At 43.0% G+C, this 26,338-nt stretch overlaps 1 protein-coding gene and 1 long non-coding RNA gene across 3 annotated transcripts in view; one reads left to right on the top strand and one right to left on the bottom strand.

Moving 5' to 3' along the window:
• Map2k6 (mitogen-activated protein kinase kinase 6) overlaps window positions 1-19,521 on the bottom strand; it is a 117,800-nt gene extending 98,279 nt beyond the window's left edge. Inside the window, exon 1 of one of the 2 annotated variants that reach the window (XM_060386470.1) lies at window positions 19,198-19,521. In XM_060386470.1, coding sequence (XP_060242453.1) covers window positions 19,198-19,213 — 16 coding nt within the window. In that variant the 5' untranslated portion in view covers window positions 19,214-19,521. Of the gene's footprint in view, window positions 1-18,919; window positions 19,103-19,197 lie in introns of those variants that run through there. The other variant, XM_060386469.1, reaches the window with a different exon arrangement.
• Window positions 19,522-19,574: 53 nt separating this feature from the next.
• Window positions 19,575-21,200, top strand: LOC132655376 (uncharacterized). The gene is made up of 3 exons (XR_009593190.1): window positions 19,575-19,685; window positions 20,285-20,370; window positions 20,975-21,200. It is a non-coding gene; the product is annotated as an uncharacterized LOC132655376 (long non-coding RNA).
• Window positions 21,201-26,338: the final 5,138 nt, after the last annotated feature.

The raw sequence follows: 26,338 nt of genomic DNA on the forward strand, positions 1-26,338 counted from the left end.
CATCACTTAGCATAATTCTAGTTGGGGCTAGAGAGATGGCTCAGGGGTTAAGTCATTTTGTGCTCTTCCGGGGGCCCTGGGTTTAACAGCCACATGGTGACTCGCAGCCTTCTATAACTCTAATTCCAGGGGATCCAACGCCTTCTTCAGATACCCTCGGGCACCAGACACACACATGGAGTACATACATACATGCACCCAAAGCACACACACACATAAAATAAAGAAATCTAAAAACAGTGTTACTAAAGTAACATAAATAAGTGTAAGTCTAACCAGGCATCCTGGTTGCTTTCACTTTGTTTCATGCACTTCCTTCTGGCCTGCTTGCTGGGTCAACCCATTTGCTAGTCCCATCACCACTGACTACCCAAATAACCTGGTTCTGCAGCACCCCTAAGTGGACAGTGATGCCTGTGATAATCTGTGAGCACTCTGATGAATATTTGCTTTAGACCTAGACAATCAAATAGTCACTCAGTAAAGGATTCATTTTGAAACATGCAGAATTCTGTTTCAGACCACAGACTCTAAGTAGCTCAGGAATAGTACATATGGAAACTATAGAGTTGGGCCAGTGAGATGGCTCAGCAGGCAACAACATCTGCTGACAAGCCTGAAGACCTGAGTTCAATCCCTGGGTTTTCCATATTTAACATGGCACCAAGTAAGTAAGTTTATAATAACAGTTTTAAAGAAACTACAAAGTCAAATCAGTTCAGGGATAGTGGCTGTTTTCGCCCATGAGCAACTGATGAGTGGGCAAAATCCTGATCCACAGCAGAAGGCAGAGGGTAGAGAGGATCCCAGAGAAAGGCATAATGAGGATTCTGTGCAGGGACAGCAAGGTGGAGGAAGAGCAAGGTGGAAGGAGAGCAAGGTAGAGGGAGAGGAAGGAGGAGGGAGAACAAGGTAGAGGACGAGCAAGGAGGAAGGAAGGCAAGGTAGAGGGAGAGCAAAGTGGGGAAAGGGCAAAGAAGAGGGAGAGCAAAGAGGAGGGAGAGAAAGATGAAGGGAGATCAAGGTGAAAGGAGGGCTAAGAGGAAGGAGAGCAAGGTGGAGGAAGAGCAAGGAGGAGGGAGAGCAAGGAGGAGGAGGGCAAGGTAGAGGGAGAGCAAACTGAAGGGAGGGCAAGGTAGAAGGGAGCTAATTAGAGAACATATCTCTTAGTAACTACCAGGCTCAGCTTAGGCTCTTTCTATTGAACTCAATGAAATTCTTTGAGTCCTCTTTTACTTGATGCTAAAACAAAGTACAAACAAATACACAAATGCACGTACTTGTTATCATCCTCCAGAAAGGTTTATATCCACTCTATGTTAGCAGTATCCATTCCACTAATGCTATTCCCCTTCCTCCATAATCTCTGATGTCACACAGGTATCTATCAGGTTATCACATAGTTACCACATAAGTGTCCAAACAAGCCCTCTCTGCCTTAAAACGGTTCTCCATTTTCCCACTGTTTTAACATACTAGTGGCACACAGAGACAGATGAACTTTAAAATTTAAGAGGATTTGGGCTGGGACTACAGCTTGGTAGTAGAATGCTTGCCTAGGATACTAAAGGTATCTGAGGTTTAATCAAAATGAGAAAAGAGGCAGGCAGGGAGGGAATTAAATGAACTGGATCGGATGCCAGCTCCGTGTCCGCTAACTGTATGATGATGGATGAGCTATTCGGTTGATTTCCAGTTTCCTTCTTTATGAGATGGGAACACCATATACTTCCCAGGCTTTTATAAGCATTGGAGCTACCTCAAAGCCCTAAATGCTTAGTTAAAAATAAAGTACTTGAGGCAGAGCTTCGAACAGAATAGACACTTGGTAGTCAGTATTACAAGATAGGTGCTGTCCACAGAAATGCTGTCTGGAAAGGGCTGAAAACTCTTTGGGATCTTTACAAGCCTCTTTACAAGACCCTGATATAGTTTTTGATAGAATTCTCCAGCAGGTCCTCCCACTAGCACTTGCTGGGCCTTCAGGATTTGGGGCTTCTTTGTGAATTGCACTGTGCGCACCCCCTAACCTAAGAGAGAGAAACTGCATTGCTTCTTAGACCACAAAAACCTGACAATGCAAGCCGGTTTAAACCTTCCCCCTTGCCTCCGACTCCACTGGTCTCACTTAGAGGGCTGTGCGCTCATACTCAGCACGGAAGATAAGTCTGGGCTCGTCTGGAACAAGTCCCAAACTGGTCTCTGTTGCTCTTTTTTCTGCGTATCCGTGTACATGTGCCTCCCCAGGCTTCTTCCAAATACACCCTCACACAATAGCCCGGTGAACAACCTGCTTCTGAGGATGGAGGAGACCAGCGAAGTAGATGCTCACTCTTCACACGCAGGGGTCAAATGTAATAAACACTTACGATTGGCTAAATTCTTCAGCCTGGTTCCTTCTCTCTCTCTCTCTCTCTCTCTCTCTCTCTCTCTCTCTCTCTCTCTCTCAGTATTATTTTATGTGTATGGGTGCTTTGCCTGTATGTAAGACTGCATACTGAATGCCAGCCTGGTGATGACAGCCAGGAGAGGGCATTAGATCCCCAGGAAGTTGAGTGATCATGTGGGGGCTAGAAACCAATCCAAGGTCTTCTGGAGGAGCAGACTGTGCTCGTAACCACTGAGCCATCTCTCCAGCCCATCTATCACATACCCAGCCTGATTTCTCAGATTCTTTCACTCCCTGCTCAGTGCTTTGTAATTGATTTCTCCATTCATTCTTCCTTCCTCTTGCGTGTGGAACTCACTCATTTCCTAACATTCAGCCTGGTTTCTTTGGTTATTTGGTTCACCTATCCCAAGACCACCTCACACTCCACACTGCAACTCATTTGAATGTAAGTCTAGCCAGGCATATTGCTTGCTTGCTTGCTTGCCTGCTTGTTTTGCTTTGTTTTTTTTTTTCTTTGCTTGCTTCCTTCCTTCCTGCCTTTCTTTCTTCCTGTCTTCCTTCCTTCCTGCCTTTCTTTCTTCCTGTCTTCCTTCCTTCCTTCCTTCCTTCCTTTCTTTCTTTCTTTCTTTCTTTCCTTTTTCATGCATTTCTTTCCTGCCTGCTTACTATGTCAGTCCATTTGTTTGACCCGTGTCTGCCCTCTTCCCCAAGACTGAATTCCACAGCACCCCTAAGTGGACAACAGTACAGGTGATGATTTTTTTGAGCTTTGGGCTTTATCTTCACATCCCCCCTATGACATTCCCTAGGCTGCCCATTTGGCCTCCACACTCACCATCACGGGCCACTGGGACAGTAGATGAATCATGAACACTCTTTCTAACACACACACACCAGCTATTTCCCACTGACTTTAACCTTCAACATGTTGCATACCATAACTAACCATTCCTTTCTGTATTGCCTCCCCTTATGAACTGGCTCTTGGCATTCTAATGTATAACCTTTATCCCTATTACCCAGATTACATTACAGTGATGAAGCTGCTTGTTAAATACATGTGCATACAATTTAAAAGACCTTTTATTAATAATCAAGGGCTGAAGATGTAGCTCAGTGGAGGTATCCTTGCCTCACATTTGCAAGGTCACAGTTTCTATCCCAGGCACCAAAAAAAAAGAAAAAAAAGAAAAAAAGAAAACGAACAAAAATCAATATTGCAAAAGCTTGGTAACACGTGTGTAGTCCTTTTTATATTAAGGCTTACAGGCATTTTCTAAAAATAAGTTTCTCTTGGCTACAGATCTTACTCTCATTTCCCAAGCTTTGTTCCATCGAGACTATTGCCTCTTGCTACAATGAGAAGGACACCCTCTCCCCCAACCTTTAAGATCTCACTCCTCTGTCTACACCTCAGTTGCCGGAGGCAACCACTGAAAATGATTCCCTAGTCTCACTACTAATAAATACTCAGTTTGGGGAATCAGTAACAAGAGCGTGTATGGACAGACAGACACATACACACACATACACACACACACACACACACACACACACACACACACACACGGGTGTGCACATTTGTTTTCTAATTTAACACATCCCAGTTTAGAAGCATCCAACATCCAGTGAGCAAGATTCTTGTTTAGCTCCTTATTCTCCTCAATATCCCACTCTAAGTTCTACTGTGCCAAATTAATGCCCTCCCTTACTGACAGGCTTCCCTATCTCCCACAAGCCTCATTTCATCAGTATCCTGAAACATTCCATTCTGTGCCTTACCTGCTCGTCACATGGCATAGTATAGGTTTGTTGACATCTTTGTTTACCCAAGTTATAGGCTGAGCTATGTCCCCCAAGATTTAATATGCTGAAATCCTAGCTACCAACACCTCAGAATGTGACCTAACTGGAAAACAGGGTGGTTGCATGTCATTACTTGAGATGATGTCACCCTGGAATAGGGTGGGCCCCTGTTCCAGTATGACTAGCTTCCTTATAAAAAGGGATATTTTGAATACGGACACACAGACAAGGGAGAGTGCCATGTGACTTGGAGGGCAAAGATCTGGGTGGTAAGTCTGCTTAGGAAGGGCCTTTGGAAGCCTGCCAATAGGCCGGCAGAAGGTAGGAGAGACAGAGATCGCCCTCCTGGCTTTCGGAGGAAGCAGAACGTACTACCTGCTCGACTTCAGACTTCTAACCTCCACATCTAAGAAACACTAAATATCTGGTATTCAAGCCACCCAACGTGTGACACTTTGTCCCAGGAGCTCTACCATACAAATGCATCCCACTAGACAACAGGCTTCTAGAGGGCAGAAACAGGACTCTGTCTTTGTGTCCACAGAGAACTATACAAGGGGCACGGGATCCGGTCAGCTGGTCAGCAATGCTTACTGCATCCAACCAAGAGAGACGTGGTCCTCCAGTTCTCACACTCCTCAATGCTGACCACATGCTTTGTCCTTAGAGACAAAACACTAGAACGACCGAAATGCAAGGCCTGAGAAGCCTCAGTTGGTAAAGTGCTAATCATACAAGCACGAGGAATAAGGCTTGAGCCCCAAGACCCACATAAAGAAGGCAGTTGGAGTGGGCCACACTTGTAATACGGGCACTGGGAAGGCAGAGACAAACTGATCCCCAGAGCTGGTTGGCCAGCCAACCAAGACAGATCGCTGAGCCCCAGGACAGTAAGAGCCATTGTCTCCTGAAAAACAAGGCGGGAGAGTTTTCTTTTATTAAAGTTTTTTTTTTTTAAAGAATTACTTGATTTTTAATTATGTGTATATGTGTACGTGTGCGAGTACATGAATGCACGTACATGGTGAGTGCAGGTGTTCAGGGAGGCCAGGGGCCTCAAACCCCCTGAGGCTGGAGGCTGTGAGCCAACTACCGTGGGTGCTGCCACTTGAGCTGGGGTCCTTTTCAAGGGCAGCAAGCGCTCTTAAACACTAGTCCTTCTCTCCAGCCCCAAGGTAGATGACTCCTGAAAAACAACTACACCTGAAGTGCACCCCCAGCCTCCACATGTGTACACATGAACATGAACACACCTACACACGCGTGTACACAACATACATGTGCATACGCACATATATACACAAAGGAACTCACACACACACACAATTAAAATTCTGGGTGGAGAAAATGTTCTAACCAAACATATCAAAATATCTCAGTTCTTTCTGAAACCACATCAAAATGTAATCTCCACCCTCTCTTACTTTCCCTATAAAAATCAAAGTGCAGCCAACAACAAAATCTCACCGGGGCTCACTGGGAAAGACACCTGAAAAAAGCAATATGGCTGACACATTCCTGTGAACATGGCTGGGTTTTACACTGTCCATAACTCATCAAGGTGGCAGAAATCAGTCCCATGGTTGGCACAGCTCTGACTACGGGTGGTTCATCAAACTCCTCCCCTACCACCACCCCATGGCCACTGTTCTAACGCTGATCGCTGATCGAGCAGAGGCAAGGAAGGAAAAGACGGTGCCTACGTACAGGGTTCTTGGGAGAAAAGGCCCATTGTGAGCTTCAGAGTAGAAGGCTACTATAGTTCTGAAACTGAACTAGCAAAAGAAAATAATTTAATCTATCATTTACAAAAAATATATATAATTTATTTTTCAAGTTATACTTTTTTAGAAATTGTGTTGCTTTATATAATCTACCTGCAACTTATATGTTCAATTCTCACATACACAGATAATTTGCAGAAGATATACAATTCACAGAAAAAATATAGCTTAAGAGATTAGTTATGTATGTGCGTATATGTCTCTCTTGGGAGAATAAGCTTAGCAAAACAAAGAATCTTCTAGAACTCTGTTCTAAAGAATTCAGAGGTATATGGTATGGTTTTGCTCCTCTTTCAGATGGGTTCTAGAAAAGAGAAAGGTACAAAGAAATTAAAAGGGCAGGCTGGCATGTGAGTAGGTTATAAAAAATGAAAATTACACTGCAATCATGCTCTGGAAAATATTCCCTGACCCAGCTAGACGCTGCCTATTGAACCAGCAGCTTGCTTATATCATTACAGTGTGCCTATAAACCTAGTTGATATGATATACTTGCTTAACTATTAACCTCCAGACTTCCTGGAGTGTCTACAATCCAAAAGCATACCTAAAAGCAGGGTATAGGATTCACTCCACTTACAAACAGGCCCATGTTTACCTTGCTATGAAAAGGAAGTGCTTTGAAAAGACAGTCTTTCCCCGGGTATTTTCTTGGCCATATCTCTTTTCTTTTTATTTTGTTTTTGTTTTCTTTTTTCTTTTTAATCCCTCTGAAGAACTGCCCTGCCTATCCCAGCACTCAGCCACTGCCACTGGATGTTAGAAGTCAAGATTCCTTCCCACCTCTACTTTGGATGTAAGACTCAAATCCTCATCTACTCTGAAGATGCCACGAATGCTCCCACACCAATTATGAAGCCTCTCCTGGTCTTGTTATGCACAAGGCTCCCCAGCTCTAGAAAAATCTTAACTGTGGACATTTTTATCTCCTCCCACATGAGAATGCCTTTAAGGACTGAAGGGGAAAGAAGAGGGAAACAAATTTGATTATGGAGAGACGATTACAGTGAAGTACCCCGAGCTCAGACGTGCACTCCATGAGCACTTGTCAAACGAATGAGGGCCAGGCACGGAACAAAGCATTTTATATGCACAGCCTTGTTTAATCTTCCTAATAGCACCATGAATTAACCTCAGTCTCTCCACTGAGAGGAGGAAGACTCTGCAGCTTGGGGTTAAAGTAGATTTTTGCAAGGCTTCCTGATGAATAATACATATAATAAAATCGGGTGTATTTTCTCCGTGTCTGCCCTGCACAGCATTTTTTTTTTAAAGATTTGTTTCTTTTTAGGTTATGTGTAGTGTTTTGCCTGCATGACTGGTGCTGATAGAAGCCAGAAGAGGACATGAGATACACTGGAGATGGAGCTAGAGAGAGTGTATACACGGCGGTGTGTGTGCTGGGAACTGAACCCAGGGCCTCAGCAAGAGCAGTGAGAGCTCTGAGGAAACTGCCGGGCCATCTCTCCAGTGCCACCCTCACCCACCCACACACCTCTCCTACCAGCACAATGTCTTCAAAAGCTGGTATGTCCAATCACTCCAAATAAATCGGTTACCCAAGACTCCTCTGTAGGTATGTCCAGAGTCTGTTGGATTGTTCTAGGTTTTGCTTTGTTCATCAAATGTCCAAGTGGGTATGGAGAACAGAGGGACAAATTAAAAAGGAAGTCTACAATGTGTCATTTTCAAATACCTCCAGAAAAGCTGTAAATTCATTGCTTCCAATAGTCCTTCAGAGTCTAGCCTTGTTCTTACGCCTAAGTCACCCCATCTCATGTATGATTAGAGGAGAAAGATTAAAGGAAGAGACCAAAGAACCAGCTGTTCAATGTCTAGATCTTTTGTTCCCAGTTTGAAGGATGGGTGTGACAGCACTGCTTTGGATAGAAAAAAAGATAAGAAGGAAGTCATTGGGAGATTCCTAGCTGGGCATGGTGGAACTCATCTGTCATCCCAGCACGTGAGGGTGGGTGAAACAGGACCAATATGAGTTCAACGCCAGCCTGTTCTAGTTTAAAAGTAGCTTGTTTGTACCTATGTAACTAGCTCAAAAGTAGCTTGAGCTATATAGGGAGAGTTTGTCTCAGATAATTAAGTAAATATATATATATATATTCATTCCCAACTCCTTCGGCTTACCTACTCAGGTCCCTTCACACAGTCCAGTATAAAAAGAAAACAGTGGTTCATTCATAACTTCAAGGAAAATGCACTTGATATATTTACATAGAAATAACCAGGAAGCCAGGAAACAACGAAGCCAAAAGAGAACCAGGATTGGCTGTGTTCTGGTTTGAGGCAGGGTCACACAGGCATGTAAGGACATGCCCAAGGTTTAAGTCCACTCGGTTTCTACAGCCTATGACCTGCGAACAGAACCATGTGTCACCAATGTTTTAACATAAACTTCCAGGAGACGTTTAACCATATCTGCCAGCAGATCAACTATAATCAGCCTCCTTCAGATAAATGGAAATGTATGCCTGGAACTCAACCTGTGGAGTCAGAAATGAATCAGACTTGGCATCCTCTGCTTACCAGACACTTCAAGGGACATGCCAAAGGGAACTTAGAAAAAGCTAGGCACAGGTCACCCTTCTTAACTACCACACTGGGCCCAGGCATGCTCAAATTGACTGAGCCTCTATGGACTCTGATCAGATTTCCTATCTGCAACCATTTCTTTTGTGCAAAGGGTTTCAAAATTTTATTTTGGAGGAGGAGCTAAAGTGGAACAGATGTGAGCCAGGGTTCTGGACTGAGGCTGACCTTGCCTAAAACCTCTGCTCTGCCACTGTTAGTCTAACTGACACCTAAGTTCGTAACCTCTCTGGCCTCAGTTTGCTCATTTACAAAACTGGATGTCACCTCACTGAGTAAGAGGGAGAGCTGATATAGTTTAAAGGCATTATGAAGCACAGTGTCTGAAACAGAGAACACAGAGCAGCAACCCCTTCTGGACTCCTGGAACCTAACACCTTCACTGTGAGTCACTTAATCAATCTAGGTTAAGAAAAAAAAAAAAAAAAACAAAAAACAAAAAACAAAACTGGTCTCATCCTGCCAAAATGTCTCTGTCCTCCTGTCCCTTTCACTTTCCTTCGCTTTCAGAACCTTCACGACAGCCATCTTTCTGAAACATACACAGTATATATTTAATTGAGTAGATCTATAATCAAAGGGATACTCACAACACAACCAAGACACCACCATTAAACAATACAACAGGATTAGGGACAAATCTAAGAAGACAGTACAGTATTTTCAGAGAACCAGAAAGCCTTCTGTGGAGCATGGAGAATGTTCTACCATGGAAGACTTTCATCTTCATACAAAGGAATCTATGGAGTCATGATGAAGATCAACAATGCCAGACAATGGTGGCGGCATAAGGGTGGCTTTCAACATACTTTCTAAACAAAACTTAGGATCAAGGAAAGGATGGGAGAATGTGGGAAGGAAAAGGAATGGGTAGCTCCTCAAGGAAAGGAAAGAAAAAAAAAACCTGTAAAGGCAACAGGAAGCGCACAGAGAAGGGAAAGGGATCCGTTGATGGGCTAGAGGAGAAGAGTGGCTGCTTTGGGCAGAAAGAGCAATGACCTGAATTCACATAGCTAGGAGAAAGGCCACTCTGACACTTCCTGTAGGGTGGGCCCAATAGGTGACCAAAGGATTGCAGGGCAGGCTAACCATGTCCCATTAAATCAAACAGGAATGCAACCTGGGAGCCCTGTCATAACAAGACCCGCCCCCCCCAACCCCCTGACTCCACTCACCTGAACAAAGTCAGAGCAAATGTTTTCAGAAAAGAACAAACAGTACATATTTTCTTCTTGGTGGGACCCAGAATCCCTGTTAGAACAACCCAATCCCAATACCCCAGATGAAACACCAGCCACAGAAACTAAGCAACTAAATCTGCGCTACAATGTAACTCTACTTGTGGACACTGAGTCTGAATGTTCTACAAGCAATTATCCCTTCTCTTCCTTCAGGATGTTGCTTTTTTGTCTGTCCATCTGTCTGTCTGTCTATTTTTAGAATACGGTTTCATATAGCCAAGGCTAGTCTCCAACTTGCTGTGTAGCCAAGGATGATCTTGAACTTCTGATCCACGTGCCTCCACCTACTAAGCGATGGCAATACAGGTATGCACCACTTTCTGCACTGCTCCTGATCAGCTCAGGGCTTTGTGCATGCCAAGCAAGCACTCTACCAGCTGAGCTAAATTCCCAGCTCAGGAAGAATTACTTGCATTCTTCTGACCCAAGGTAAAGTACTTATAATTGAAAGACATTTAATATATATATTTGAGACTCGGTTTCTCTGTATAGCCTTGTCTGTCCTAGACTTGTTTTGTAGACCATGCTTGTCTCGAAGTCACAGATATGCCTCTGTCACAGGTGTGTGACACTGAGCTCGACTTTTACTATATATTTCAAAACAACTAGACAAGCAGAGTTTAAAAGTCCTCAGTACGCAGAAATGGAGAGGAGTAAGAAAGAAATGACAATTGCCTGAGTTTGATCACTACTCATTGTATTTATTTATTGAATTACTATATTATATTCTAAATGTCAGGAGTCGATTTAAAAAAAATAAATTGGAGCTGGGATATAGCTCAGGGCAAGGTGTAGCGTGCATCAGGCTCTGGGTTAGATCCTTGGCATCATCAAAACTGAGCAGGGAATCTGATTTAGCTCATAGGATTTGGTACAGAGGCTGTACTTTCCTGGCTGCTGGTTATAGCAAGGGAAATTGTGTTTGTTTGTTTGGTTGGTTGGTTTTGTTTTGTTTTGTTTGCCTCCTGCCTCCTCCACTTCCCATCAGTCCATGGGGGTAGAGGTATACTATAGTTAACTTACTCATTTGTATCTAGCTCTAGGATTTATGTGCTATTTTTAAAAGTTACACATAAAAGTGACTCTAGCAAATAATGACAATGATGATGGGGGCGGGGGAGGGGTTGGCGGTGTTGTGGAAGGATGCGCATGGAAGGATCCGCATCTAAGACTGAGCCCGTGGAGCGCATGGAAGCAAGAGGTACGTGCTGGAAAGCAAAAGAAATGACAGGGCATCTTCCAAATGCCGACTTAAGACTTGTCTCGGAGCACAGCTAACCAAGAAACGAGAACTTGTGATCGACGTCCCTGAATCTCCTCTGCAAAACAGAACGAGTGGTCTTGTCGCCTACACATCAAACTGCACACACAAGTGTAGGAGAAAAGGTGATCTGAGGAAACGAAATCCAGGCAGGCAGGGGTGGCCAGTGGCAGCAGTGGTATTCAAGCGGGAAGCGAGCAATCGCAGTATTGACTGGTTACGCTTGCAGATCTGTTTTAGTGGAGGAAGGCCCACTATTAACATTTTCTCAATTGCCACTAATAACCCTTCAAAGGCTCCGTAGACCTAGAAACCGAAAGCAGCAAGGGACATGGAGACATTCATTTCTGTCCTTCCAACCGTGCTCCTTTGGACCATACACCTTGGCCTCATACTAAACACCTTCTCTAAACTGAGCAACATCGTCAGCAGATTATTTGTCCCTTTTGTTTTGTTTGTGTATGTTTGTGTGTGCATCCGTGTTGTGTGTGTGTGTGCACACACATGCATGTGTGGTGCTATACAAGTGTGAGGCATGTCCCTAAGGGTTCAGATAGCCACACACAGGCACGTACTCAACGCAGGAGGGCAGGTTTCTCCATTACTCTTCACCTTATTGCCTTGAGACAAGATCTCTCACTGGACCAGAAGGCAGCCATTTCAGCTATGCTCGCTTGCTGGCCATGGAGCTCTGGAATTCACCTATCTCCACCCAACAATTTAGGGATACAGGCACTTAATAGTCCTGCCCAGTTTTGTATGTGATTGCTAGGGATCCAAAGTCCTCATGATTGCAGAAAAAGCACCCTTAACCACTGAGCCATAGCCCCAACACCTCAAAAAGTTAGGAAAGTACCATGCAACCATTAAATCCATTTAGAGGGCTTCGTAGAAAGAATGACACTTCTTCAGCCACTATCTTTATGCTATTTTGTAAAGAGATAATGATCAAGCAAAGAGATAATGAGACCTTGAATGCAAACAAGGAACAGTAAAAGCAACTGTGTTTATAGTTTAATTACCCCAAACCTTTTAGGGGAAAAATGACAACTATGCTTACTGATGAAAAATAATTTCAGAATGTGTTTACTGAACAGAGATTATCGATTATCGATAAACACAACAGAACACCGAAAGAGTTACAGAAGCAAGGACATATGTGAAGTTTACCTACCCTGCAAGATCTTCCAAAAGAGATAGTCCATAAAAGGCAAACAGTAATTATAGACCTTAAAACTCATAGCTGTACTCTGCAGGCAACTGGCAATCAGAATGAGAGCATTTGCAAAATATCTTTTGGCAGAGAATTAGCAAAAAATCCTACCACCATGATTCATGGATCACCATTTCTTGGGCAAAGAATAATAAACTTAGATGACTATATCACTCTCCCCTCCCCATCAACAGCTTGTTCCCCACAAAACACATAAAATGAAAACTGTAAAATACACTAAATTCTGAGGTAGTGGGGAGGAGCATAAATGTGGATTATCAGTGTTGGTGTGTAGCTCAGTGAAGAGAACTTTGGGTGAAGAATCACTAAAGTCACGCTTATCTGTGGCTGTAGGTTCTGCAAACAACTCACTGATTCTAAGGCCGAGTGACAAACCTGGGCTAGTAGTGCCCTTTCCTACTCTTAAACCTCAACAGGTAGTACCAGAATGCATAAGCAGGAGGCTTATGGTGGGTAAGCCAATAACACATCACACCTGCCCCACACAGACCTTGTGAGGTCAACAACATTAACTGTAGCCTTAATTGTTTTAATGAGGTACACTGAAATCAACTGTTCCTTGAAATTAGCCCTGTAATTAAAACCGAAACAATTCATTATTTTCTATCAAGGTCCACAAAACAACCAGGTACTACATAAAAATTACTTAGAAAACTAAAGAAAAGCGACTTTTCGCTGTAGAGGTAATTAAAACTCCAGACACGCCCAGAAATAGGTTATTTCTCAGTCTGGAATTCAAAGCAGATCATTATAATCTTCTCATTATTTTTATGTGAGTCTGGACAGCTACTGAAAGTGTAACCATACTGAGTTTACATTATAAAATGTGATATATGCACAAGACATTTTGGTCAAAAGCAGAATTAGAACTTACCAAGGAATGAAATTGTTTAGTTGTATAGAGCCCAGCTTTCAACGCATGATTATCTAACCCCTACAGTCCTGGGGTTTTCTAGCTTAACTTTAAAACTAATTTTATCTTTAAGTGAAAATTTTAAAGATACATTATGTGACATGAAAAAAAAAAGAAACCAAATTAAACAGGAATGTCAAGATAAGTGAAAAATTTCAACTTATCACTTCAAAAAAATGTAAGTCGGAATCAAATATAAATACATTTTATCAAATTGGCAAAGGTTCTCTTTCAAATTATACTCGAGAGGAGGAAAAATAGGAGAGTGACACATTTGGCAATATTCACCATTATGCTTGAAAGGAAAGAGACTCCCAAATATCCCTGGAGAAAATGGGAAAGTTCCGACTCTCTAGAAATCAGTCGAGACACATATCCATACACGCTCCCAACCCAGGGCTTCCAATTCTAGGAATACTCCTAAGGAAATACTTGGACATATGGGTAGATCAGCCACACGGTAGGGCTGTCCCCAAGCCCAGAAGAAGTTGGCCACCACAAAACGGATACTACAGGGTGTGTGTGTGTGTGTGTGTGTGTGTGTGTGTGTACGCATGCATGCATGTGTGTGGGGTGTATTTCTTTTTGTTCTGGTATTTTTCGTTTTGTTTTTTATATTTTTGTAGTTTGTTGTTCTTGACTTTGTTTTGTTTCTTTCAGAGAGAAAAAGAGCACGAAGTTGTGTGGTAGGGAGGTGGGGAACATCTGGGAGAGGTTGGGGAGAGAAAAGAATACCATCAAAGTATATCATCTAAAAAAAGGTTTTTTTTTCAAGACAGGGTTTCTCTGTGTAGCCTTGTTTGGCCTGGTCTCACTTTATATACCAGGCTGACCTCAAACTCACAGATATCCACCTGCCTCTGCCTCCCAGAGTGCTGGGATTACCAGCATGTGCCACCATGCCTGGCTGTCTGAAAATATTTTAATTAATTAATTAATTAATTATTCTTATGTACATTTGACATTTGGCCTACATGTATGTCTGTGTGAGGGAGCTGAATCCTCTGGAACTGGAGTTACAGACAGTTGTGAGCTGCCATGTGGGTACTGGGAATTGAACCCAGGTCCTCTGGAAGAGCAGCCAGCACTCTTAACTGCTAAACCACCTCTCCAGCCCCTGAAAATATTTTTAATACAAACCGTACAGAAGAAAGAAAGAAAGAAAGAAAGAAAGAAAGAAAGGAAGGAAGGAAGGAAGGAAGGAAGGAAGGAAGGAAGGAAGGAAGGAAGAAAGAAAGAAAGAAAGAAAGAAAGAAAGAAAGAAAGAAAGAAAGAAAGAATTGGGCTAATGTGCAATAATCTGTGCCCAAGAAATTCCCTCCAATGTTGTTTATAACTTCAAATAAAACGGCAACTCTATGGACGTCCATGGAAGGCTGAGTACGTGGCTATGTTCTTATAAGTTAAAGTACGCGACTGTAACAAAGAATGAGGCTACTGTATGTGTACTAATATTGGAAGACAGCCAAGACTCATGGAGGAGTTTAAGGGAAATATCCCATACAGTAAAATAACACATGTAAGACTGTGTTTATGAAGATAGTTATCAAAAGTCAACAGCAATTATCTCTCTGAGTAGTTTGAGGTGAAGTGTGTGTGTGTGTGTGTGTGTGTGTGTGTGTATGTGTGCACGAATGTAATTTTTGAGGCAGGGTCTCATCATGCAGCCTAGGCTGCCCTAGAACTCATTATGTTGACCAGGATGTCCTTGAACTCACAGAGATCCACCTGCTTCTGCCTCCCTCATTCCAGAATTAAAGACGTGCATCACCAAAGTTGGCTCAAGATGTATATTCTTAACATGAATTTTTCTTTGGTTTAAATTTTTTAACGAACATGGACCATTTATAGAATAATGACAATAAAAGCCTAGGTTTGAAATATAGAGAAAATATTGGGGGATGAAAGAAATATAGACACCCATAATCTGCAGTTGACTCCCTGGAATTCAGTCTATTGCCACCATATGGTGGAAAATATGTGGCAATAAGTATAATCCTGGAGGAAACGGTTATTGAAAGTCTATTTAAGCAAATGCAATGGAATTGGAGATTGCTAATGTAGAAATACACTGACTCAGACACACTTCACAACATACTGGTAAGTGGAATAAAAAGTAGCCTAACAGACACTAGTGGTACACAGACCTTGCACATTTCAAATACACGCACAGAGACCAAAAGCCTGAAGAGAGCATGCCACAATGCATTCTGCAGCAATCAGTCATTTTGTTTTTCTTTTCTAGTGAATATTCCTATAATAAAGAAGTCCTGTTCATAAACATTTTAAAATTTTAAAAATACTCCCTGTAGATTTTTTTAGGTTTTAGCAGATGGGGGATTGTTTTTTTTTTTTGTTTTTTGTTTTTTGTTTTTTTGTTGTTTTTTTTTAAATGGTATTAATCTGTGAAAAATGAAAGGATCCCAACTTTTGTGTCCAGAAGGAGCTGCATCAGCAATACACACACACACACACACACACACACACACACACACACATCCAGTTTAGCTAACACACCATATTAGAAAGAACTGAAAGCAACACCAAATCAAAGCAAGCAGGAAGCCCAAGGTGCCTGTTCTGACAGGGTGTCCTGAGACCGACAGAGTTATAAAACACACTGGCTCAGATTATAGGCTAAGCATGACAAGTCCGTGTGGTACAGTCCAACAAGACATGTGCACTGAATGAGAAATCTACACATCTGCTTCCCCAGGATGGAGTGAATTACAAAAGCAGAGGTTAACTCGGGGGAGGGGGGCTGAGATCTTCCCAGCCATGTCCCCATCCCCTTCCGAAGCATGCCTTGTAAGCATTGCTTACATGACTTGCTTATGACTACATTCAACTAAAATAAGCTCGTATTGTTTTCACAAGGTAACCAGAAGAAGACGTGAGAAAGACTGGCTTCTAAAAAGGGCCAAATGTATATATTTTCAGGAAAACCAGAAGATGCTAGACCACCCTGCCTCCCTCAGAAGACCATTCTGGCTGATCACAATAGTTCTCTCTCCTGGGTAGTGTAGATGACACATTTTTCCTGTGGCTTGCCTTCCTGTAATGTGCAGGAATTCCTGCACACTCTGGTACCCTTCCTGTTAACTTACAGTTCAGGTTTCCTCAAAAGGCACACTACTGCTTTAACATTTGAAAAATGTCAGCTCAACCCCAGACAGCTAATACAAACAAGCTGAGAAACATACCACCTCAACTCACAACTGTGGAAAACAGAATCTCTTTTTAAGAAAATTCTTTCTCGGAATCCCAATGCTGGTAAGGCTAGGGAAGAAGGAGCCCAGTCCCTCCAGCTCCTGGGCAGTCTGTAATTCTTTGCCTCTGCTATGCCTGAAATTAGAGGTCTGTAAAACCGAATTATAGTGATCTAAAAAGTTCATAAAGGTTCGTGAATTGAACATGTTGTTAAATTCTTCAATACTGTGAGATTGTACCCACCTCTCACTTTTCCTCCCATTTCATTTGGCTAAAGTATTAAAAAGAAGTTTGGAACCAAAAAGAAGAAAAAGACGAAGATTTAAAAAAAAAAAAGTGCTTTTGGCCATTTGAGGAGAGCCCTGCTGAGCTAGGCCAACTCCACATAAAAAGTCCAGGCCAAGACTCCCTAGCCATTTCTAAAATGATTGCCCACGTCTTTCCACCAACAATTTTCCTTCAGGACAAAAACCTCATGTTCATAGCAGATATAGTTTGCAAGCAAGATCTGGTTGAGAAAGCTCATCTGCATCGAATGGAAACTGACTAGAAAGACCATGATCAAGAGTGGGAAAGTGCCACACAATTACACCCCTGTTAGCTTCCAGAGTAAAAAAAAAAAAAAGGGACCCGCTGAGAAAGAGATTTATCTCACAAGTAGGACCAAAAACTATGCAGGAAGAAAGTGAGTTTAGAGCCTAAAGTCCAAAGTGAGGTGGGGGTGGCAGGGAGGCTGTAACACACACAACCTTCGTGCAACTTCCTGACAGCTCCGCAAATGAAGGGATCCATATTGCCTCTAAACTCTGGAGGTCCTGGTCCTCTTCAATAGGGGGCTGTTTAAATTTTTCATATTATGTTTTCATTTCTTTCCTCTGTGTGTATGGGGTGTGCACGGTGTACGTGTGGAGGTCGGAGGAGAACTTGTAGGAGTTTCCTTCCACCCTGTGGGTCTGGGGGATGGAATGGAGCTGGTCAGGCCTGGCTGCAGGCGCCTTTGCCCACGGAGCCATCTCATTGGCCCAGACTGCGCTGTAATCCGTGTCGCAAAAAATTTCCTCACAAACCAGATGGCAATTCTTGAAGACAAAGACTTCATTTTAAATATTCTCGAGCACCCCTAGATTCTATGCACTTACACATACATGTAAATATACATATGCATGTACATACATAAACAAGCATGTATACAGACATAAGCATGCATATCATACATACGAATATTAAGCTGAATTGAATGAATGAGTGAATGTTTACCAAACGCAAAGTAACTAGAAGTCATTTCTCTAGTATGCTATAGCATGGCCTGGCTCTTGTCAACTCTTATTTCTCTGCTCAATTACAAGATTCTGAATTTTCCCTAGCTAAGGAATATCCACACCTTAGGAAAAAAAATGCCAACTTCTAGGTTCATCTGCACATTTCTGAAGTAGTTAACATATTTCATCCTCTCCTGATATTAAACACAAAACAAGCGATAACAACCATAAACAAGCTTACTTTAAACTCTGAAGAGCAACCCCTCTCTTCATGAGGCCAGACGCACCATCTCTATCAGGTAGAGGGAAAGTACCCAACAAAGTGTGGCAAAAAGCTTATTGGATACTTTAACGTCACCAGGTCTTACTCCAGCGGTACCCCCAGGTAGCCTAGCACACCTCCTCATTTGGGGGCATTTCTCAGATGCCACCTGATTTCTGTACGGTAAGGAAGATTGCTACAGAAAAAAAGTCACTGAAGGTCTCACAAGCACCTAAGCACACCTTCATCTTTGATCCCATGCTAGGATCCTTTTTTTTTTTTTTAATTCCCTCTACAGAACATCAATAAGTCTGCAAAAAAAAAAAAAAAAAAAAAACAACCCTACAAAATATTTTAATTAAATAAATTTGAGGAAAAAAAAAAAAAGGCAACCAGAGCCCTGAGCTTCTGACCTGTTATAGGACTTCTGACCAAATTTACGCAGTTACACACTTAAGAGTTCACTATATTTGCCAGAGAGACAGTGCACTCGTCTCGTGTCGATGCAATGCTTAAAAATACGATTACCCCCTAAAATCCTCCCCCAGGCATAAAACCTTCTTCCAAATGGCCAAACACATTTAGGTCTTCATCATTGCAAGCAAAGTGTAAAATCTCGTAAGAGCAAGACCTGTCTGCTTTTTTTTTTTCCAGTAATACACTTCTTTCCACATTTCACCTTCACTTCCCTTAAAAATCAAAAGTTGCCTAATGTCCAAAACGAAATCAATACAAATGTAAGCTGAATACTGGCACCGCAGTGGCTCATGCCCTCAAAGAATATAAGATCACATAAATTTCCTAGTAGTTTAAGTCGAGTTTTACCTTTCATCTTCACCTCGCGACTTTTCGAAAGTTTGGATTCCTGTTGCACACAAAATTACTTTGAATATGCGTGCACACTAGAGAAATGTACTATTATATAAAGCATTGCACATTTAGACGCTACCAACCTGCTATATCTCTCCTGACTGTGCAAAAGGCAAAAAGGCTCGGTAATCCTAGCAGAAGAATGCAAATAATGTCAACGCACAGCTGAACTGCAAGCCCTGCCTTACAGGAACTCTCTGTGTCTGCAAAAAAAAGACACACACTAAACAGGAAATGCAACTGAGCTGTGGAAAACCTCAAACTTAAAAATGCAATCGCCGGGCGAAAATTGCATCCATGCATTCATGAATGCATGCATAAGCCTTTGCATTTTTTGCAACTAATGCAAATAGGCTCTTACCTTTCGACTGAGACATTTTCCCCTTTCCTTTGATGGGGGAGGGGAGCACAAAAGACTTTGCCTTGCTTCTCTTCTGTAGCTAGTTTTGCAACAAAGATGCAAGCTGCAGGCGTGCAATCTTCATGCAAGTGGAGTTTCTCTTGACCGATGCAGCAGATGGACTTTCAGGGAGTCAAGATGTAATTGCACACCTTGCAAAACAGTCTGGAAAGTGATTTTTCTCCCAGTTGCAACGTTAGGGAAGGCTGTGCTGCAGCTACATGATGGGCCAGGGCTGGCAGCTAAAAGCTCCAAACTTGGAACAGAGTATCTTAGTGCGCAGACGTCCTTCCTGCGAAAGGCGCGAGGCCCGCTGGGTAATGTAGTTCTCAGGTAGAGTCCACGGGTCTCTGATTTAAGGAAACGTGCTCCTGTCGGTGGCTGAACTGGATGACTGGCTGAGCGCGACAGAGATATCACTCAGATAAACATCGGACATACACTCTTTAGTAAGTGAAGGGTGACAAACCGCACGGTCCAGGAAAGGAGGCTTTTTGTTCTCGAAAAGCCCCCGAATCAACAGCTTAGAGAACACAGGGTTAGCTAAGGCGCTTTTGGCACCACTAGGCTAAGGTCTAATTCGAGGTTCAACGCGTTTTGTTTTTTTTTCTTTTTTTTTTTCCAACTCAGCGTCTGTGTACTGTTCTGCCTGTAGACCGTTCACCGTGACACCTCATTTCACAACAAACATTCTTCTTGAATGGGGATTTTGGTAGTGGTCTGGCGCTTCAGAGAAGATACAAAGTTTTATTTAGTAAAGAGCGATCCGGGTCAGTTCTTTTTAACCTGAAATTTCAGTGCTGGGTAGGACTGGGAGAGAGAGATTTGGGAAGCTCTCATTTCTTGCAGGGTTAGAAAGGAAATTTTGCTTCTTATATATCAAAGCAAATTTTAATCAAAATTAAGATGTTTGAGAACAAAATTTCTTGCCTGAGGCAAGAGAGAATGAAGGGAAAAGTCCCTGGCCTGGAGAAGAAAGGGTGGGTGGTCGGAACAGTACTCTAAGTGAATAAAGTCGAATATCTTGGATGTTTTTTATACCATCAAGAGATGTTTACTGGGAGCCCAGAGTGTGCCGGGCGTCTTCCCAGACCTGGGGATTTTCCCCTTTTCCTGCAGCGCTCAAGGCTAGAGGTGAGCAGTATCTTGGTGGGGGGAAAAAAACCTCTCCCCTTTATTAGGAAGTCCGAGGCACAAGCATTCATTCCCTGAAAGAAGGGGGAAGGGTTAGGGAGGAGTGAGCAGGGAGCTAGGGCTTCCTTGCAGACCGCCTTCAGGAATGTCCATTCCAGGCAGATGGGGAAGGACCTAGAAGCTACTGTGGGGGAATAGGGCCACCTGTCCATTCCTGGGACGCTAAGAATGCCTTATTGCCCGGTGGGCAAGAGTGGTGGTAGTCAGAATCTACCTGCTGGGAGGGCATTTACTCAAAAACACAGAAGAGGTGGAAGATTTTGAGGCAGGGAAACTTAATCCAAGCACTGTTTTAAGAATGTAAATTCTCCCCCAGTGATACAGGTGGGGTTGGAACTGGGAGAGGCTGGTTGTGAGAAGCCGCCAGGAGCCCTTTTGAAAGATGTTTCATAGGCCCTGGCTGCTAATGAAAATGTCTGGAATTGTATTAAGAATTCTAGGAAGCCAGGACCATCTGAGTGATCCACGAATCAGAGAGAAGGCCACCCACCATGTGTCAGCTGCAAATCAACTCTCCTCTCTCTCTCTTTTTTCCTCCCTGCAGTACTGGAGATTGAATCTAGGGCTTCAGGCATTCCAGGCATGCACGCTCCCACCGAGCCACAGCCTCGGCCCTTTTCTTCATCTTGAGGCAGGATCTAGCTGAGTTACCCAGGTTGGCCTTTGCATCCGGTCTGCAGCGCACACAGCGTCTGAATCTGTATTCCTCCTGCCTCTGCCCCCTCCCAACACAAGTTAGAAAATCAGCTCTTAAAATAAATACGCGTTGAATTGGGTAGGTGGGGGACAGGCTAGAACTTTTTTTTTTCCTTTGAGATTGTCCTTCGTCTAACTGGCTTGGAATTCAGTGTGTAGCATTTGCAGTAATTCTCCTGCCTCTGTGCCCCACAAGGTGATGGGATTATAGGCATGGCCCACAGTTCCTGGCTTCCTTTACTGACATTCAGGCGACTTCAACTGGTCAAGGCAACTTCATATACAGAGGGGCAGCGTCTGCCTGTAAGAGCCTAACTTTCTGTCCCACGTGCCCAGATGTAGGGACTGTCCGTTACTTTCTCTGTCTTCCATGTCTAATCTGTGCTTTATACCGGCCTGCCTGCCTTCTGCACACAGGCAGGCTTAGCACCTCCTTCCTGAGCCTGTTTTCTAGGTCTCATTGAACCGGGAGATCCACGGGTACAGACCCACTTCAACCACCCCATTTTCTTTCTGAAACAATGTTTCCTACAGGCCTCTGGGATAGCTTCATGTAGATGGTTTTAGGCACAAGATCTGAACCCAGAGCTGTCCATTGTCAGCAGCTGCATTGCTCTTCAATGAGCCTGGTCCTGGTCTCATTTACAAAGGGAGTTCTCTGCTTGTGTTGCAATTACTGTGCATATGTGTGTCTGCACACCCGCATTTGTGCACATGCCCAACACACAGCACGTGTAAAGGTCATGGGACAACTTAGCAGGAATTAGTTCTCTCTTTCCACCACGTGTCAAACTCAAGTCACGAGACTTGATGCCGAGTGCCTTTACCACCACCATCTCACCGGCTGGAGAAGAGTTCTGATCTCAGCTGGTGCGGTACATCGTGCTGGCGTGGGTTGGCCTGTGCTTTGTCTGAAGAAGCACACGTGAGGCACTGATGGAAAAACGGAGCACATGCTGCAGGTCACTCTGCCACTCGCTCTCCACCCCCGCCCCCGAGTCACAGAACGGCAGAGTGGGCCACTTCTCTTAGAGTTCTGAACCTGGGGGAGGGAGGGTGGGGCAGGGAGGGTACCTGGAATGACAGGGAATTCAACCTCTTTGAAAATCAGGTTTTAAAAGGAGGCCCTTCCCTTGGTGTGAAGGGGTGTCTTCCTCCTCCCTCCCCTGCACACTCAAGAAGCTGAACCCCGTGTTCTACCAGATTGCAGTGGTGTGCGGAAAGCAAGAGGGAATCCCAGCAGCTTCTTTATAGGCATATCGAGTGTTTGCCTTGGGATTTTCCAACTTCAGATCCAACTTCAGACAAAAAACGATAGATTCTTCTTGTCATCAGAACCTCCATCCAAACCCCTTGGTGTAGGCCTGAGCCCAGCATACTCCCCAGTTTCAACCCTCATCGAAGGCTGATACCATACCCAGGAGAGGGCAGGATTTCTGGCTCTACCGAATGCACTCGCCCACCCCTCTCCCTGAAAGACTCTTTCATTACCTAACGGTTCTGATTTGTCCTTGACCACTCTCAATATATTCTCTGTAGGGAGCCTGTCCCTACCATCACCTCATTGGGTGCACTCCCTAATTCTGTAATACCTCACACATGGATCTCACCTAAGACTCATCTCAGGGCTGACAAGGGTTCCTTTCTCTACGTGTCTCCGTAGGCGGCTAGAGTACTAGAGATCAGAGAGTACCGATGTCTCTCATTCTTAGTGCCCCCGGACACCATTTAGCACATTCTGCTGCAGTCACAGGGTAAGGACTTGTAGGTTGGGGTAGCCTGGAATAACTAGATTCCAACAGCAGAGGTAACACCTGGGGCAAACCCAGGACACCTGGGAAAACACCTATGCCGCAGGTTGAAAGTGTGAAATTTTTGGTAGAAGGCCCTTAGGTTAGGTCCTACTGGTTTCTGAAGCAGTTCTTCCAGAGATTGCGGTTGGTGGGGGAGGTGGTAACAATAAGTATCAGGAATAATCCACAGGCTAAGAAAGGCACCTGCTCTAACTTAGTGGTGATAGATTTCTGTCATTTTGCCTCCGGGGGCTGTTTGGCAATGCCTGCTTTATTGTAAAAGAAAGAGGGGGTGATACTGGCAATAAGGAATGCAGTTAGCATGCTGCAAGACGCAGGAAGTCCCACCCTCAGCAAAGAACTACCTGGTTCAAATGCCAGAGTTGAGGATGAGATGCTTTTGCACAGCATCTCATGGCATCCCTCCTCTAAGTTAATTTAAGCTAATGAGCTTTGTTAAGATGTAATTATATGGATGTGAGAAATTTAAGTTCTCGTCCTGGCTAAAGACCTGAGCTGGGTCTGCTGAAGCAAGCCATTTCTCCTTTTTGTGATTCTTTTGGTCCCAAAGTAAAACAAGGAGGGTTAGCCTCAGGATCTGCCAGTTCTAACATTCCACAGCTCCCGAGCCAGCTTACACGTCCACTGAAGCCACTAATGATTTAAGAGAAACTTTAAAAAAAAAAAAATCAGCTAAATGTCTTTCTAATCATTAGTTAGAATGACAAGAAATATTCCTGTGACATTTTGCAAAGTGACCTTCAAGGGAGCGGTACAGATCTGAGCAGCACACTTCTGAGGGGTTTCCCTAAGTGTCTGCTAGATATCAGGGGCAAGGCAAAGGAAGGTGGCCATGCTGAAGCTGCTGCGAGCTGAAGGGTCAAGTGTGAAGCCTAATCGGGAGGGGCCCGCCAGTACTCATTTCCATTGTCTTTGTACAGACTTCGTAAGTTTTTATTCTTTGTGCACGTCTGTGTCTGCGTGTGGGTATGTGTCCATGAATATGGGTACCTCTGGAGGCCGGAAGAGCGTGACTGATCCCCAGAAACTAGAGTTACAGGTCATTGTGAACCAACCAGTGTGGATGTCAGAAATGAACCTTGGGTCTTTTGGGAAAGCAGCAAGCCCTCTTAACCACTGAAGTACCTCTCCTACATGTATATACATATATGATATGTATATTTGATATATATATGATGAGTTTCATATATGTGACATGTATATCTTTTTTTTTTTTTAACTTAGAGCATCCCAGAGAATGACGATTGGCAGCAGAAAACTTGGTTCAGCATTGCTGTCAGTGTCCTCTCTAGTTTGGCATAATTATACCTGTTTAGCCTTATCTGCCTGCCAGCAGTCTAATCAACATAATATTCTTATTCCAGTTGGACATGAATTTACACGCCAATAGTTTTATGTATTTCAGCTGAGGTAAAATGGCTCAGTTTTACCCTGGTCTCCATTTTGGTCTTTATTTTCTGTGTTCTACTCTCCATGCAAAATTCAAAGTCATCTCCCCTATAAAGATGTCCTTGACCATGTCATCCCTCTATCTTATTTTTTAAAAAATCCTCCCCATTTAATTCAAACTCCATTTTAGCTCATATAAAAGGCTTATATAACATGAGACTTATATTAACTAGTATCTCACAGAAATCTTACGTACAAATCTTAAGATTGACTTTTTATTTACATATGTGTATGTGTGTATGCATGCATGTGTGTATCCATGTCTGTCTGTGTGTGTCTGTGTTTTATGTTTATCATATGTGTGCAGAGACCCAGGGAAGCCTTTTGGCATTGAATCCTCTGGAACTGAAGCTGCAGAGTATCATGAACCACCCAGTGTAGATGCTGGGAAATAAACCCATGTTCTCTGCAAGACCAGTTAAGTGCTCTTAAACATTGAACCACTTCTCCCAAATCTTACATTTTCTTTGGCTGGTGAATTCCCTGCACATTTCTAACCCTCTCCTCTGGGAAGACCCTCTTGCTTGACTCTTTTTAACCCTTAACTGTAAGCTTAGTTGGGAATGGTTTCTTTGAGACTTTCTAGGTTGCCATGGAGAAGCATGTGGTCAGCCTATACTTGTTCATTTCATGTCTCCATGTGTTTATTGCCTACATAATAGATGACGATTAGCTTAGATCAGCCGTTAAGAGTTAAAGAAATGCATGCCTAGGGATTTGTCAGAAGAAAAATAATTATGCTATATAATTAAAATATTTAAGACCCCTATAAAGATTCTACCATTTCAAATAACTGGAAATGAACTTTCCTTCATAACTTTCAGCGCTTGAAAAGTGCTGAGAGGCTACTCAGTTCCCATCTGACTGATTTTATATATATATATATATAATATGAATACTGGATGTTCCCTAGCAACTCAGAAGTCATGTAAAGCTCCAATATAATATGATTTTAACCTTTGCCCCCAAATCAAAGTCCTGGATAGAAACGTTATCATGAGCTGACTGACAAACAGTTACAGTTTCTAGGAAAGTAAGAGTGAAAATTATTCTACTCTGCCATGAAACCCTAAAAATGTTTCAGGGTGACATTTGTGTGGAGTGTTAAGGTAATGACAAGTAGAAAAATACCACAAATTATCAAAAATTAGCAGGGGCTCCACAGAAATCTTTAATTCTGCACAAGAAACAAACTTGGGGTCAAAACTTCTGCAATATGTTTTTTTCTCTTTCCTTCACTTAATGCCTGATCTATCTCTCTTTTCATATGGAAATATGTATGCACATGTACATGTATATTACATACATGTTTATATGCATGTATATATCTGCATATTTTTCTCTCTCATACAGTATTGGCATGTAGAAGTTTCCTCCAAGATAAAACATTCTATCTTGGAGAAAAGTGTGTTAAGATGCAAGATGTTCTACAAGTAGGGTGAGGAAAGGTAGGGGTGGAGGGGTGTGTGTGAAACGTCATCTTTCAGAGAAGCGTCTTAAGACTTAAGATATCCTAAAGGGAATTGAAACATTCCAATCTTCAGGGAAGCACCTTAAGTTCAGGAAACAAACAACTCAAATGCTCCAGGAAGTCCCTGAAACTGATCAAATTCACCAGTACCCTCCTTCCCTGAGCATAATTTTAGCTTTTAAGGACCGATGGGAGAATCGCAGACTATCCAAGTTTCCTGAAAGAAATACTGTCCAATCTGTCAAGCTTCCAAAGTTATGTAATAAGCTCCATGTTGAGTCGGGCTTTTGGTGGTACAGCTGTCTTTGAGTCATTTCCACTCTTGAAAATAACACCTCAGCCATACTGCTGTGAGTAACTCTAATAAAACTCATTGGTTCACCAACTTGGACTCTGGTGGTATCCTTACATTGGTCTTTCGTCAGCTCCTTATCTAAGTGAGTCCAATGTTTGTTTACTTCTCTATAGGGAATAGTGT

The sequence above is a fragment of the Meriones unguiculatus genome, chromosome 7 (genome assembly GCF_030254825.1).
Source record: "Meriones unguiculatus strain TT.TT164.6M chromosome 7, Bangor_MerUng_6.1, whole genome shotgun sequence".
Lineage (NCBI taxonomy): Eukaryota > Metazoa > Chordata > Mammalia > Rodentia > Muridae > Meriones > Meriones unguiculatus.